Source organism: Seriola aureovittata, chromosome 20 (genome assembly GCF_021018895.1).
Source record: "Seriola aureovittata isolate HTS-2021-v1 ecotype China chromosome 20, ASM2101889v1, whole genome shotgun sequence".
NCBI classification, from domain to species: Eukaryota; Metazoa; Chordata; class Actinopteri; order Carangiformes; family Carangidae; genus Seriola; species Seriola aureovittata.
Genome location: NC_079383.1, coordinates 10,776,450 through 10,791,450, shown reverse-complemented (window position 1 = coordinate 10,791,450; position 15,001 = coordinate 10,776,450). Strand labels below are relative to the sequence as shown.

The 15,001-nt window shown below is 38.3% G+C and overlaps 1 protein-coding gene across 1 annotated transcript; it reads left to right on the top strand.

The window, feature by feature from the left end:
• Positions 1-9,374: 9,374 nt before the first annotated feature.
• Positions 9,375-14,777, top strand: LOC130160977 (sterile alpha motif domain-containing protein 3-like). The gene is made up of 7 exons (XM_056363827.1): positions 9,375-9,511; positions 10,174-10,275; positions 10,703-10,733; positions 11,611-12,592; positions 12,805-12,963; positions 13,173-13,262; positions 13,971-14,777. Coding segments are annotated over exons 3-7 (1,536 nt in total). The 5' UTR covers positions 9,375-9,511; positions 10,174-10,275; positions 10,703-10,731; the 3' UTR covers positions 14,274-14,777.
• The last annotated feature ends 224 nt before the right edge of the window (positions 14,778-15,001 follow it).

Genomic DNA, 15,001 nt, shown 5'->3' with positions numbered 1-15,001 from the left:
TGTGTATTTAGAAACAAAACTCTATCCAACTTGTACTGTATATACTGCATGTTGTATCATGACAGGAGCAGGAATAAAAAATATCCTGGAGAGCATAACAATTAACTTTAACAGGCCTTAAAACTTGTGTAACAACTAAACTGCAGCAGTGAGTCTCTCCAAAGACTACACGAAGCAGGAATCAGAAGTAATAGCCAAAGGCTTACAAGATTACAGGCTAATAACCATTGAGTCTACTGTCCTTTTTCTGGTACATGAACAAATTTGGCGAGGCCCAAAGTTCACAAGCTGTCTATTCACTGTTTTTTGGCATACAGGCTGCAGTTCGGCATGTGTACGGTACGTGTTAAGGGCAGTGAGTTTGTATGAGAGCTGGTATTAGCAGCAGCTGAGTTGACTCAAGCGTATAGCCTTCTTTCAGTTTGTAGTACTGAATGGTGAACAAGCAAGCCCTCACAGCTATGCTAAGCCCCAAGGGGAAAACTTGATTCAGTCAGTCACCAGCTGCGCTACTTAAAGCAAGCTAAACTTTGTCCCCAAGCGAGTTTGTAACACTATTAAAGGTTGTAATGCTTTCATATGTATAGCTGATATTTTGGTAACATACAAAAGGCGAGTAGGTAGGAAAAGGTGAAAACTTTTGTTAGTGGAAAGCAGGCAAACAGATATTTCCCCGGGGCAGCACGTACCACTGTAAACTTGATTTGTATCAAACTCACAAAAGTACCAGTAGGGAAGATTCATTTTTTCATTTTTGTCCAGCACTAAAAGCCCTTAATTCAATTCAACATAGATAAACCAGATCTGTTAATAGTGATGGCGAAACAAAGCTTTCCTTAAGCATTGAGGCTTCACAGTCAATTGTATCACTAAAAGATTTATTACTTAAAGCCTCATTTAACACACTGTTGACCATTTGACAGTCATGTGCTCTGCCATTGAACAAATCTGACATTTTGCAGCCCTTTGTGCAACTGCTGAATCCAACAAGGACTCTTACGTCTCTGTGCACTTTTTCATAAACTTTAGTTATTATCATGATTCATTAGGCATTACATTACATTACTTGTGACTGCTAGATTAGCTGCATAGCTAGTGTGTGCAAGTATTTACAATGACTGGGGCTCGAGAGTGCATGTGTAGTGTGGGGAAAGAGGGTGAACCTTTATTGATTATCATTTATAAACAATGGCTTCTTTACTGTTTGGGATTTTTTTTGTTTTTGACATTACAGCACCTCCCTTGACATGTAGTGCCAACTCACAGAGATGAGGGCAAATTTAAATGAATAAATAAATTAAAATACAAAAATAAAACATTTCATTTGACAGTGACTGTGCTTCTCATTGTACTATCTGATAAGTTGTTAAATGGTAGCAACAACTCACAAAATCTGTAATCAGGAGAAAATTAAATTGAAAAACAGCACTAAACAGAAACAGTAAAATGTTTCTTTAATGTAGTACAGAGTAAAATTGTCCTCGTTTGGACAATCCTTGTTTGTCATTGATAATGATTGCTCTGACATTTTCTGATTTTCCCTGAAAAATAAAGCTTCAATACAAAGCTTAAGCAGAAAGTGTTGTGTGTGCTCAGTACACAATTGAGAGCCGTCTGTGTCATGAATAACATCTCTACCAGTTATATTTACTGTGGTTACCTAGACAGTTCAACAGTAGCTTTTCAGCTCACAGGGATTGACAGAAATTTGCAGAGAGAAAAAAAACAAACAAACCAACAGATAATAAGACCTTCAGTTTCCAACTCTTATATTCATGTCCATCAGCTGCAGTATCTGGCTGAACTGTCAGATGCTAGCTCATTATTTGCAAAAAAAAGAAATTCTAGACAGTCAAGTTTCCCACAGCAGACATTTAGATTTGTCGTATCAGAAAAAGCAAACATATAAGTAATCACTTAATGTTAGCGACCTTCAATTTAGATGTGCCTGTAAGCCATGAGGCAGCATCAGGGCCCTAACCGGCACACCTGAAAGCGGCTATGATTAATGTGATTTGTTGCACCTGTGTTTGGCAATTTAAAATGTCCGCTGTGTGAAAGATAATAAGTATATTAGACCTGCAAACAGCTCTTGGGCTATTCAACAAATTGTTAGGCTCTATAAAAACTTATCAGCCTATTACTCTGTATTATACATCCCAAATTACTTGAAATCTCTTGCTAGGTAAAAGCTGGTATGGAAGCCTGAAGAATATATTTCAGTAATATCCTTACAAATGTGTGTCAGTACTCCAGCTAATAAGAGCTTTTAGCCAATGTGTTAGCTAACCCAAGGTTAGTATTAGCTTCTTCAAAATCAAAACAATAGGAATGACAGTAACTGTAGCTATACTGTGGATTAAGTCATGGCTCAACTGTTTCCTTGTTTTCCCCTGTGCCTCCTCCTCCCCTGTGTGTGTGTGTGTGTGTAGGTGTGTGTGTGTGTGTGTGTGTGTGTGTGTGTGCATGTCATAGGTGCTGCTTCTCTCACCTGGCTCCTGGCTCCACCATAGACTGTATGAATGTAGCCTCTATGATGTCATCCATAGCTGAAGAGCTGTTTTGAAGCTCAGAAGTAAGTGAGAGTGGTCTGTCTGGTCAGACTGCAAGAGAGGGGCGTAACTCTGTTAGTTGTCCAAATTGAAAGGAAACACACAAGATGTCAAAACAACATGTTGTCTGCTAGATTGCAGATTGTGTGAAGACACCGATAGCTGGATACAAGAGGACAAAAATTACTGTTTTTAAGATCTCTATGATTTCATGAATAATTGCCTCCATTACACATAAAGAGAAATAAACAGTATTATTAAACTGAGGATGTCATGAATAATTGCCACCACGCCACATAAAATATTATAAGATGTATCAATTTACTCTGATAAACTATCATGTGCAGGGGGCAGCAGTCTATAGAGGGCTGTCCTGACGTCCCTCTCCCCTGTCACTTCCTCCAGCTCTTTTCCAGCAGATCAGAGTGTCTCTATTTGGATTGAGAGTGGGCTGCTAGCTACCATGCAGACTGGTCATGTCTGTCGCATCTCATCCGCAGGTTGGTGCTCGTGTCAGTGTGGGAGCCTCTGAGTGAGATGCATTAAATGTGTGTTTTTAAAACGAATTCAGCGGGCTTGCACTAGCATTAGCATGAAATCCTCCAAAAGGCATCAACACCGTAAACATAGCAAAGAGGTCATGTTCAGTGACTCGAATTAGCTGAGGTGACACTGAGCAGACAGCTAGCAGGTAGATACCAAGCAGGTAGCCAAATGTGACAACACCCACCTGTTACTTAAAACTGCCATGTGTGAAGTGGCCACACCTTCAATTTTGGATAATGTTTATATGCTGTAAACATGATTACAGCATTTCGTTTTGGAGCCAGCCTCAAGTGGCCATTCAAGGAACTGCAGACTTTGGCACTATCATACTGGCAGGTTGCAGCTTGGGCTCCACTACACACCTGCGGTTAATGATCTCATCTCAGCTGTGTTATGGCCTACATACAGTATGTGGACTGAAAAAGTGAGAAAACTATAAGAGTACACAAGAGAGCATGTGTTTTTAAGTTTGTGAGAAAAAAAATGGAAACCCACAGCCTTTATATTATGACAGATGCTATTTGCACCCAGGTGTCTGTAGTCATCAATAAAAGTTGCAACTGGGGTGGCTAGCCAATTTGGTTATTTAGACCTGGGTGTATATAACATGGCAGAGACAAGCACCCAGCTGTCTGTAGGTAACAATGCCATTTGCAACTGGGGTTAATAGCCATTGTGGCTATTTACACCCAGGTTTTAGGCTCCCCTGGATCATTTCAATGGAATAAGTTCTCTCAGAAAGGCTTTCTAACATGTCCTTAACATTGATAACCTAAAATAAGTAGTTTTGGTCCCTAAACCTAACCAAGTAGCCTAGTTTTGTTGCCTAAACATAACCAAACTCCGAGTATTTATAATAAAAACAAGATAATAAGTCAACTATTTCTTATAATTAGTCAGTGTCAACTTTTGATTTTGCACAAGTGAAATCCCAGTCTGCTGGGGTAAAGTTTAAAGCCTTTCTGCTATAACAGTGTTTAATAAGCACCTGATGGCAGTAAACATTTAGAATACCGCCGGGAAAATGGTGCTTATTTAATGGCATATTCTCCTGTCCTGTATGCTGTTTTTAAGATCACAAAAAACAAGGAACTTAGGAAGCCATTGGGCTTTCCATACAGGTGTAAATAGCTGAATAGCGGTCATGTGACTTGTGGATGCACTATATTCTTGTGTTGATCCACTTTTTGGATTATAGTTTTAGATTCTGACGGCACTGGACAGCTCCTTCAGCCTGCCCTGCTGCCCTGTCCGCAGTGTTCAAAGGAGTGATACTGAAGCTCTTTTCTTCCTGCTGTTGTCAGACTGTACAACCAGCACTGTTGTCAACAACCCACCACACACTCCACAAATGCCAGTGGACAGTAATATTTGCAATACTATACAACACATGCACCTTCTTTCCTCACCATTGCTCAACATATTTGTAATGCCACAATTCATGAAAACGATATGCAATACTATTCTTGCAAACAATGTGCAATAGTACACCTCATGTAAATACACTGATGATGCAAATATATTTTTTCTTTTCTGATATAAATATTCTTTGTTAATGTCAATTTTTTTTTTCTCTCTGTAACGATGCTTATACCTACCCTCCTTTATATCCTGCTGCTGCTGTAATAATCCAAATTTCCCCTGTAGGATTAATAAAGTTTATATTATTTTATCATATCTTATCTTATCTTATCTTATCATAAAATAAAATATTTCATCCCTATCACTCTCACAACTTATTGCACTTGCTCTGTACTGCATGTCTGTCTTTCACTTGCACTGTACGTGTACTTAGAGAGAAAGGAGATTGCTGCTACATTTCACTCCCAAAAGAATCACAGTGGAATTGACTTATGTTAATTAACGACCTTTGGTGTCAATCGTTCCAGGGATTATTTGCATATTCTCAAAATAGCTGTAGAAGTAGGGAAATCAACATCTACACTTCTGTGAAACCCTGGCTCTCTCTTGCTTGTCTCGCTTCATACATATCATAGCATTACAATACAAATCACTATGCATGTAGTGCAAATCACTGTAATTTATTCAGTATGTTGATTTGCATGAGCAAAAACCTTAAAAACCTGGTACATTTGTTGTCTTCATTTGTGCAGTAAAATAAAGGGGATAATGAAGCAAAGCGTTCATTGTGTGAAGGAAAAAAACATGATTTTATCACAGATGGGGAAAATGTTTTCACATGCATATTTCTCTCATGTTCATGTACAGTACATGTCCACCAGGTACAGTATCAGCAATAATAATTAAAGAATTTTATGGATCAATGTCAGGCAATGCATGTCGGCAAGAATGCAAGAGGCGATATTTAACAATGGAAAAAAATGGTTTGTCGTATGTAAAATCATACTTAAATTTTAGTTTGAGTCACTGATATTATGTAGAAATAAATGTCCCCTGTATTGCAACACTACTACACTAATAAACTTTATTGTCCTCATCCATAACCGTATATAATATTAAGGATCGTGTCCCCTCTCAGCCTCAGCTGCGTTTGAAGAATTTCTTAAAAAGCCAGCCACCGGTTTCATCCTGCGATATCCACCTCCAAAATTAACAAGAGATCCTATCAGTGCCCACCAATTGTCTGTTATCTGATGTCAGGCCCTTTTTATCCCTAATAGAAAATCCAGTTGCAAAGATTGTCGTGGTCTGTCACTGCCACATAAGAGTTTCTCCAGGAATATAGTAATAAAAGAAAATGTGGATCTACAAGTTAAGTGAAAAAGAAAATAGACAAAGGAAACGGAAAGTTGCTGAGGTTGCATTTCTCTGGATAAATCCAAACCCAATTTCAATGGCCGCTTGGGTCAGACAAGTTTCTTTTCTCTTGGAAGACAAGAGACAGACACAATCTGCACTTACAAGGAAGGGTGGTCTTTTAATAATGTCACAGCATAATTGGTTTCTGAAACATTTCATGGCCTTAATTAACTAAATGAGCCTAAAGGAATCAGTGAGGGGCAATGGGAAGAGAGGAAGAAGGGAAAAGAGGAAGGAAGAGCAAGTAATAATACAACCGATAGAGATCAGATACCTTATCTCTTCAGTTCACAAGTCTGCTATTCATTCCTGGTCCTCTTCTCCACCCTTCACCCACACTCTCAATAGGTTTCCTTCTCTCAACTCAAATTAATCAACTTCACATTCAAAGGCTGTCTTGAACACATGCTGGGTAAAAATTTGCAGCTGACTATGGAGTGAATTTTTGTGGTGCCTCCGAACACTTTAAATGCACTTCACATATTTTACTGTAGCCTCAACATGTGGAGAGGATGACATTTTTCATGTCTCGAATGGATTGCCAGAGTTTCTATCTCAGGGGCTGATTTGTGCTTTTGTTCTATCCATCTATATGCAAGCATTCTGCTTTAGTGATTTCATTTTAGGCCTGCTTTTGTTCTGAAAGAAAATTTTACCAGGATGATGCCAGTGTTTTTAAACAAATAAAAAAATATATAATTTCAAAGATACAATCACAAATAAATAAACACACAGTGACTTAAATCCTAACCTGCCTTTAGTCACCTTAACCATACTTTTGACTGCCACACAGACGTTTTAGGAGTAATCAGTCAAAAATTATTGCTGATTACATATAAAAAATTACATTTTGGGGCTTTTCCCAAGAAAATAATTACAAATGGAGTAATGAAGATTTGTTTTTTAAGCTTCTTATTTACTGACTGATTCTTCTTTTTTGGGTGGTAGTACTAGTACTGGATCTCACTGGTGATGTGTACAAAGCAAGTACATTAAAGAAAGAAAGAAAAACTGGATTAGATTGGGCTCTGTACTGGCAGAATGAATTTGCATGCATTTTAGTCCAATCATGTTGATGTTTTATCTCATTACAGGAATGACTAAGGACCTTTTCAGACCTGGCATTAACTTGCGTCTTGGGTGATCTGATCACAAGTGGACAGCTCTAAGCATCTTATTTCACACCTGGCATTAAAATGCATCTCCACGGGGTGTCAAGTGGCGCAGTGGGTAGAGCAGGCGCCCCATATGTAGAGGCTACAGTCCTCGCTGCAGTCGGCCCTGGTTTGAATCTCTACTGTGCTATCATATCATGACCACTTGTGATCTCACTACCCCCCAAAATGCAAATACACACGTATGCTTTGTTGTTTTCAGCCAATCCAACTAATGACAGTCGAGTCCATTATCAATGTGCTTGATAGAGAGAGAGAGAGAGAAATAGAATCAATGCACTGCACATAGCTGTACACTGAAAGGTTTTAGCCATTTGAAATAGTAAAATATTTCTGGTTCATTATGAAACTATGGTGGGACTAATTAGACTGTGGCAGAGGATGTCAGCTGAGTAGGTGGTTCATCAATGTGGCCCTGGACTACCTCCGAATGTGTTCTGAGTGATCTGAACTCAGATGCATCCTCAGTGCGTCTTAAACACGTTCACATCTGTACGTCACCTGAGATGGATGTTAATGCCAGGTCTGAACAGGGCCTATGTTGATGTGTGGGCGGCAACCTGTCATGATTATACTCTACCCCGTATACTCTGCAGCACAGATAATGAAAATGTTGTATGGTAAAGGCTGTTGTACATTTTTAGAAAAATGCTGATGTCTGTGAAGGGTTTTTGTTTACACATCACTTTTGCTGGAAGATATACAGCGATTATGTCTTGGTTGAACAACATGATTACTTCCAAGTTATTTACAACTTGGAAGAAGTTGAGGTGAAATACATTCTTATGAGAAGTATGTAGTGCTAAGGTTTTGTTTATGACCTTGAAAAGAAATTTTGAAAGAAAGTGTTTTCACTATGTATTTATTCACCAGTGTGATGATATATATTTCAAACGTTTCTAAAATTAAAATCTTAAAATTATATGTTTGAGCAAATATTGCAAATTTGTAAGGAAGTAAAACTTTCTTTAAAATCAACAACTATATCTACAAGCATGAGTCAGGCTTACTGAGTGCCGTAATCATACAGGGTTTAATTTGTCCAGGTGACAGATTTGCTGTGATTTCGAGGAAGTGGCCTCAGATTAGTAGTTTGGTCACAGTCATTTTCTGCTCAGTACTGAACTGAGTTTGCTCCTATAAAAATCTCACAGGTACTGTCATGAAGAACATGGGTGAGGGAGGATGTGCCAGACACTACCACTCTTTACCCTTTAATGGCAGGGTGGTGTACTGAGGACGGAGACTTTCATTTGACCACAACAGCTGCTTCCCATTTGACAGGTGTTGGTTGCATTGGACAAGCATGTGCAAAGTGGTGAGTATATCCAACAAGAAACAGTAGCAAAACAAAAAAGAAAACAAGGACAAAATCAGAATGGATGCTCATCCTTCATACAGGAACAAGGCCATGAGATGGGAAGGCTACTGGGTTTTTCTGGTACCATCCTGATCACTTGCACATGTGTGTATTGTGCCTTCAACTGGCTCAAGCAAACACTTTTTACAAGCAACATATTTTAGGGATTCTCGTGTATTCTGAGCTTTTTTAAAAGGACAATAATAAACTTTAACAAAAAAAAAAAGATCAGATATTTGGTGCCTTTGTGTCACATTCACTGTTACTGTATCTAGAATTTTTAAAAGCTCTACCAGTTTTATATTTTTCCATTTCACTGGACTAAATGAGAAAACTTAATGTGTTTATTGTATTTGAATATATTTTTATTTTTTTGTCATTCTTCCAAAAATTCTGATTATTTTACAGTGAGAAAAGACTAAAGAAGTGCCCAAATGTCCACAACAAAGGACTATGTTTTTTGAAAGAAAATTGACATTGTTGTCAACATTGACATTGTTGTCTTTATCTAATAATATCTGACACATACAAATTATTTCAGGTCTCAGGCATCAGTTCAAAATCAGGTATTTAAAATGTCTTTGCAGAAGATGAATAAAAAGTGATGTTAAAATCACATAAACGTCGGCTTTGTGTTCACACACTCCTAATGACTTGTCACCTGAATACCCTCACCATGACTCCTCATACTGTCTTGCACTCTGACTCTGATACTCTCCATCACTGGTCCCTTCCACTTCCTGGGGTTGTGCTCTACTTTCAAACCTGCACTGTAAATGCAAACATTGTCCTGACTTAAGATGAAACAGTGCATTTAACTTAATTCATACTAGTTTTTTAAGTTTACTTACTTACATCAAGTTTTCTGCACTTTTTATATACATACTTGTTTCATTAAGGTATATGAACTTAGTTTTTTTGAGTGTGTGGCATGGTTCGTGGTATGAGACTTAAGTTACTGAGCTGTGCACCCCAGTGCGCATGTCCATTTCCGGTTAGCGCCATTTACCACTGGAGGCAAACTGATGCAGGAGAGGTCAAAGCCAAGCACATGGTCCCAGCGCTCTAACGGCAGTTTTTCTCTAACACTGATTTCGGTAAGTGTACACCTTTATTTTTTGTAAACTTGGCAATATAATGTAATGTTTGAAATGAGAGTTGTTTCGAACAACAACACTCCGCCTCTCCGACCGTCCTTTAGCATGTTTACTTGTGTGTGTATGCACATGGGTTCACAGAGCAGAAGTTAGCAGCAGCTCAACATGAGCGAATGCGAATAGAAGTGCTTTGACTCGGCCGGTTCCTGTCTGTTAATTTGTTAGCTGTTGTATTAGCGCACGCTGCTAATTTAGCTTTTTTCCGCTGCTAATTTAGCTGTGAATTAAGCCCGTTTAACATGTTCGGGGGAGTAACGGCGGTGGCGGGCTGCGGCTTCCTATTTCACTCCGAAGCAGAACTCTTGCTGGGCTGTAAAAATAATTTCAGGTCAGTCGTCCTGACGGTGTGTGTGTGTGTACGTCAGTAAGGTAAAGGTTTGTTCATTGCCGTGTCTACACGTGGATTCACAGAGCAGACGTTCGCAGCAGCTCAACCTGAGGACTCCGAGTAAAAGTGCTATGACCCTACTTTATTTTTGTGTCTTAATTTGATCCGCCATTGCAAAATTATTACATTAAAAACCTTTGTAAGAAAAATAATGATAATGTAACAAAAGTTTTTTGCTATTGTCTTAGACAACTGTTTGCTTTTTCCGAAACAGATCCAGATTCCAGACTGTACTGTTCACAAGTAAAGAAGGGACCATCCTCAAAAAAAAAGTTTTGGATTGTGGCGAACTGTCCTCACCCGAGGAGAAAATCAGGTTTGTTGTTATTCATTTAGGAATTCTTTTCATGACTTCTGTGAAATTATTCATTTATTATTATTGTGCTGCATTTCAAATTTAAGCATTTTAATTATTTTATTCATGCTATCAGTAAAATAAGATGTAGGCAAATATAACAAGGTAATACAATTAAATCACTGATATTGCAGCTCATTTGAAGTATATTGTATTTTCACATTACCTCAAAATTTAGCAGAGCAAACTGATTTAATGACTGTACAATATAGGTGACTACAGTCTTAATATAATACTTTTTTTTTTCCTGTGGCTGCTTTTAAATATAAAATATGTTGACAAATAATACCAATGATAAATCATTTGTAACAGTTTTCTAATCCCAAATTTTTCAACATTAGACACAACAATAGGTGGTCTCTTTAATTCAATTTTTTTTTTTTTTCAGGTGTCTACTGGAAGAGGGATGCAGTGGACATGTAAGTTCTGCACTTTTGTCTCTCCAAAACGAGGCCATCTATTAAAGCATTATAGATTAAAGCATGGTGGCTTCACAAGAACCTCCCCAATACCATGTCTTCATCAGCAGTGTATTTGCACATTCAAATCATTCAATGCACTGAAGGTTCATTCATCCAGATCTCACTCGCAGGTGACCAGTGAAAAAGATGATGTGCAAACATTTAATTGTCAAGTGTGTGAGTTTAACGAGCCCTGCAGTGAAAATGATTTTTTTACACATTCACGCAAGCATCTGAAGTTGATGCAAAAAGTGCAGTGCCCCTATCTGTATTGTGACTTTGAGACAAATGTGTACTCTACTTTTAACACACACAAAAGTAGGAACCATGACCATACGACATCAAAAGATGATGGCGTACCATTTGGACTGTGCTTCCTTTTTCAAACCAACACTTCAAGCAAACAAAGTAAAGAGTATAATGATTTCTTCCCTCCCAGGGAACATTCAAGGCATTTTGCACCGAAGATGTGGGCTCCAAAACACAGTTCTGTCAGCTGTGTCTGTCAATATTGATGGAATGAACTATGCTGCAGATATGGTGGTTTCTGTAGGTTCATGTGGAGGGCTTCCAGAGTTCAGGCAGATTAAGCAAGTGCTAGTGATTAATGCAGACATTGTTTTCTTGTGCAAACCAATGATTGCGTGGTATCATGAGCATCTTCGTGCTTATGAATTGACACAAAGCGGCACAGGCTTGGTTGCCACTCAGTTGACTGAGTTCAATGATATTTTTCCTTTGTCAGCCTACCGAGTGAGAGGCACACTGTTTGTTTCTTTGAAGCATTACATATTATGCTAGCCTAACACTAACTTTACGGCTCTCTTTTTTGTAGGATGATGGAACAGAAGTGGCCAATCAGAGTCATCGTCACTGATTGTGACATTAGAAGAATCAGTCTTGATCAGAAACCAGGCAACCTTGAGTCTCTCTTGGATCATTTGAAAGTTAAACTGGCACTACCATATGACTTCACACTACAGTTTGAAGACCCACTGTTTAACAATGCCCTCTGTAATCTGACAGATGTATCAGAACTACCAGATCGAGCCACGCTGAAAATTATAAGTCTTGAGTCCTTCTCTTCAGTCTCTAGCACACTGTCCTCACCACGCACATCTGACACAGATATACTATATACAAGTGAAGAAAAATCTCCAATGATGAGGCCGGATCCTTGGCCTTCTGCGTTTGATATTCCAGATTTCTCTGTGGATGTAAATTTCCGACTGAGACAGGGAGACCTTGCCTGTATGCAGGAAGGAATTCGAATGGATGTTTCTCGGGACATGAAACATGTGATCTTAGAAAGACTTGCAGAGGCAATGTACAAGTACACAGCATACCCCACAGAAGAACACTGTCAAGAAGTTGCCGCTGCACTGATTGCGAAACATCCCTGTCTGAAAGAAGCTGGATCACCCACAGGATATTGTGGATGGAAAAATAGCATTAAATTCAAGATGGGGAATTTTCGTACAAAAATGAGAAGATCAGGAATGGCCGATGTCACAGTGAATGGCAACAAGCGAAAAAGGGATTTCCCAGAAGGAGCACCATCATGTAGTAACATAAAAAGGGCAAAAAGAAGTGAAACGAATTTCTTGCCAAATTTTCCTGATGGTGAAAATGCAGATTCGCTCGAGTCTGTTAGAAGACAGCTTGAAAATGAAGCAAAAAAGAGGCTTCCGGACTCAGCTGATGTGAAGAAAATGATGGACAAGACATTTGCTTTGCGACGCAAAGAAGTTGTGGAGGAACAGCCTCCAGTTAAAAGGATGATGGAACGCTGGCCTGTGCTGTTCACAGAAAGTCAGGTATGGCTCACTTATACTGCACTATACTGAACCACACCACAAGTAATCAATATTTTCATTGTTTCACTGTTGTTTCGGTTCTTTTAATGATTAATTGATGTATCACAAATGTATTGTATATGACAGTCAAATAGACTATTGGTGTTAAATGACTGCCATGGTGGAGTAAACAATCCTTTGGATGTGTTTTTTCTTTTCTTTTTTTGTTTAAGGTGTTTGCAGAGTTCTACAGAATTGCCAGTAAGAACCTCAAGAAAGACTTCTATGAAGCTCTGGACCACCATACCGCTCGTCTCATTGACCTCTTCAAATCCAGAAAAGGAGCTGTAGGCCAATCACTTGATCACCTCCTCCAGTCAATCAATACACAAGTAAGTATTGTTTCTGATTTTCATCATTACCACCTTACAGTAGTGTGCTTGCAAGCATCAAGTAGGCTTACAGCTGCTACAAAAGTACAAGTAATTCTTTAGAATTCAATGTTGGAACTCGAGCACACGTATATCCACAGATTTTTTTTCTCATATTTTTCTTTCATATATTCTTCTGCTTATTGTTTTTTTGTCATCTTTTCCATGAGACTGACATCACCACAACACGCACTGCTGTCCTGCAATGTCTGCCCCTGTATCTTGGAGATAATTCCAGCGAATTCTTCCTCAGTTGCTCAGTAAGTACATTTATAATGACAATGATATGACCATCGTACAATGTACATTTTAGGACATCATACCTCAGGTTCAGTTCTCAGATTTCATTTGTTCGGGTCTGATTTACGAAAAAAAAAAAACAAAAAAAACTTTTGTCAAGGTTTAGGTGTAGTGCACCTGAACTTAACTATTATTAAATTCCCCCAAACTAAGGTCAAGTTAGGTATTATAGCCTGTATTCACACTTGACCAAACCAAACATATTTAAGTGGGGATGTTACAACATTAAACAAGGGACAAATTTTTAATAAGTTGGGAGTTATAAACAAATTTGTTGCCTCACATGTGATGCTGAAGGAAAGTAATTTTCCATCTTAGTGAAAGGTGAAAATGTTTAATTTCCATTTCTGCCTGATATAAAATTTGGGTTTAGAGGGTTATATCACTAAATTGCAATCACACATATGTGTTTTATATGATTTTCAATGCATTCAACGTTTGAGCCAAATCTGAGCTTCCCAGAATAAGTTGTACAGCTTTTTTAAAATGCTTTTTGTTAAGGTGTAGTGCTGAAATCCAGCCATTTCTACCTGCTCATAATCTTAAGAGCTCTCAAAAACAGTATTCCAGAGTGCTGCAGACACTTTGATCATAAGAGTGAACACACTATAACCACGGGTCTTAACATCCTACCTAAATTTATTTGTGTTCTTTTATTTTGAATGCAGGATTCGGACACTGCACAAGACTTCTCCCAGGTGCCTGTTGGGGTTCTTAGAGTCATGACTGATGACACGCCACCAGTGATTAACAGCATTGCAATCATCCTTGAAGGAAACATAGTCATGGATGAGATTCCCACAACCTCTCTAGGACTTTGTCTTCTGTTCGGCTTGATATATGCACTCCATCTGGATTACCCAAAAGGTATGAAGAACACATTTGAGTTCATCCAGAAGACATTGTTGAACCTTGGACAACAAAAGCTCAGCCCAAAACTCCAAACATTAAAAAATGCTCTGTTGAGCTAGATGTTATGGCTAGGGATAGCTATAGCCTACTGTTTTTTTACCCAACTGTGGTGTGTGAATCAGTGTGAGTGTGATGGGGCTGAACAATTAAACAAAGCGTTATTTAGTATGATAAGTATTTATTTTTAATGTATTGAATATTATATTTTGCTTGCTGCTTTTTTTTTTGATGTTGTGGTAATGAAACTATGACAGAATACTCTTTTTTTTTTTTTTTTTTTTGTGGAGCTGAAGAGGTCTTGATATTGTATTCTGAACAAATAAGAAAATACACAACACAGTGAGATTGATCCCTCTAACAAAAATGAATGAATCGTCACAATAACTGTCAAAAGAATTGCAATGTCTTTGTTGTTTTTTTTGTTCAGCCTCATTTCATTCCATACTAATCTGACTCAGTATTATGGGTGTGCAGTTACTGTTACCTCACAATTGCAAAAAGGGTGGAGGTACTTGGTGAGCCAACAGTGTAAAACAAAGTTAATAAAACCAGAAGTAAACTTAGTATAAGTATCTATTGAGATACTTACTTGTTGTATTTGTTTGCTGATTTTTGCATTTGCGATTGGAAAGCATAAAAAAAGTTTAAAGGCAGCAGAAGACATCCTTATGTAGGTCACATGACCCTGCCATCAGCGCAGGTGTTAAGTAATTTCCAGTGAGTTAAAACTGTTGAAAAAGAGCATACCGTATATGATGTTTAGTATTAGAATGTAGTGTGCTTTTGC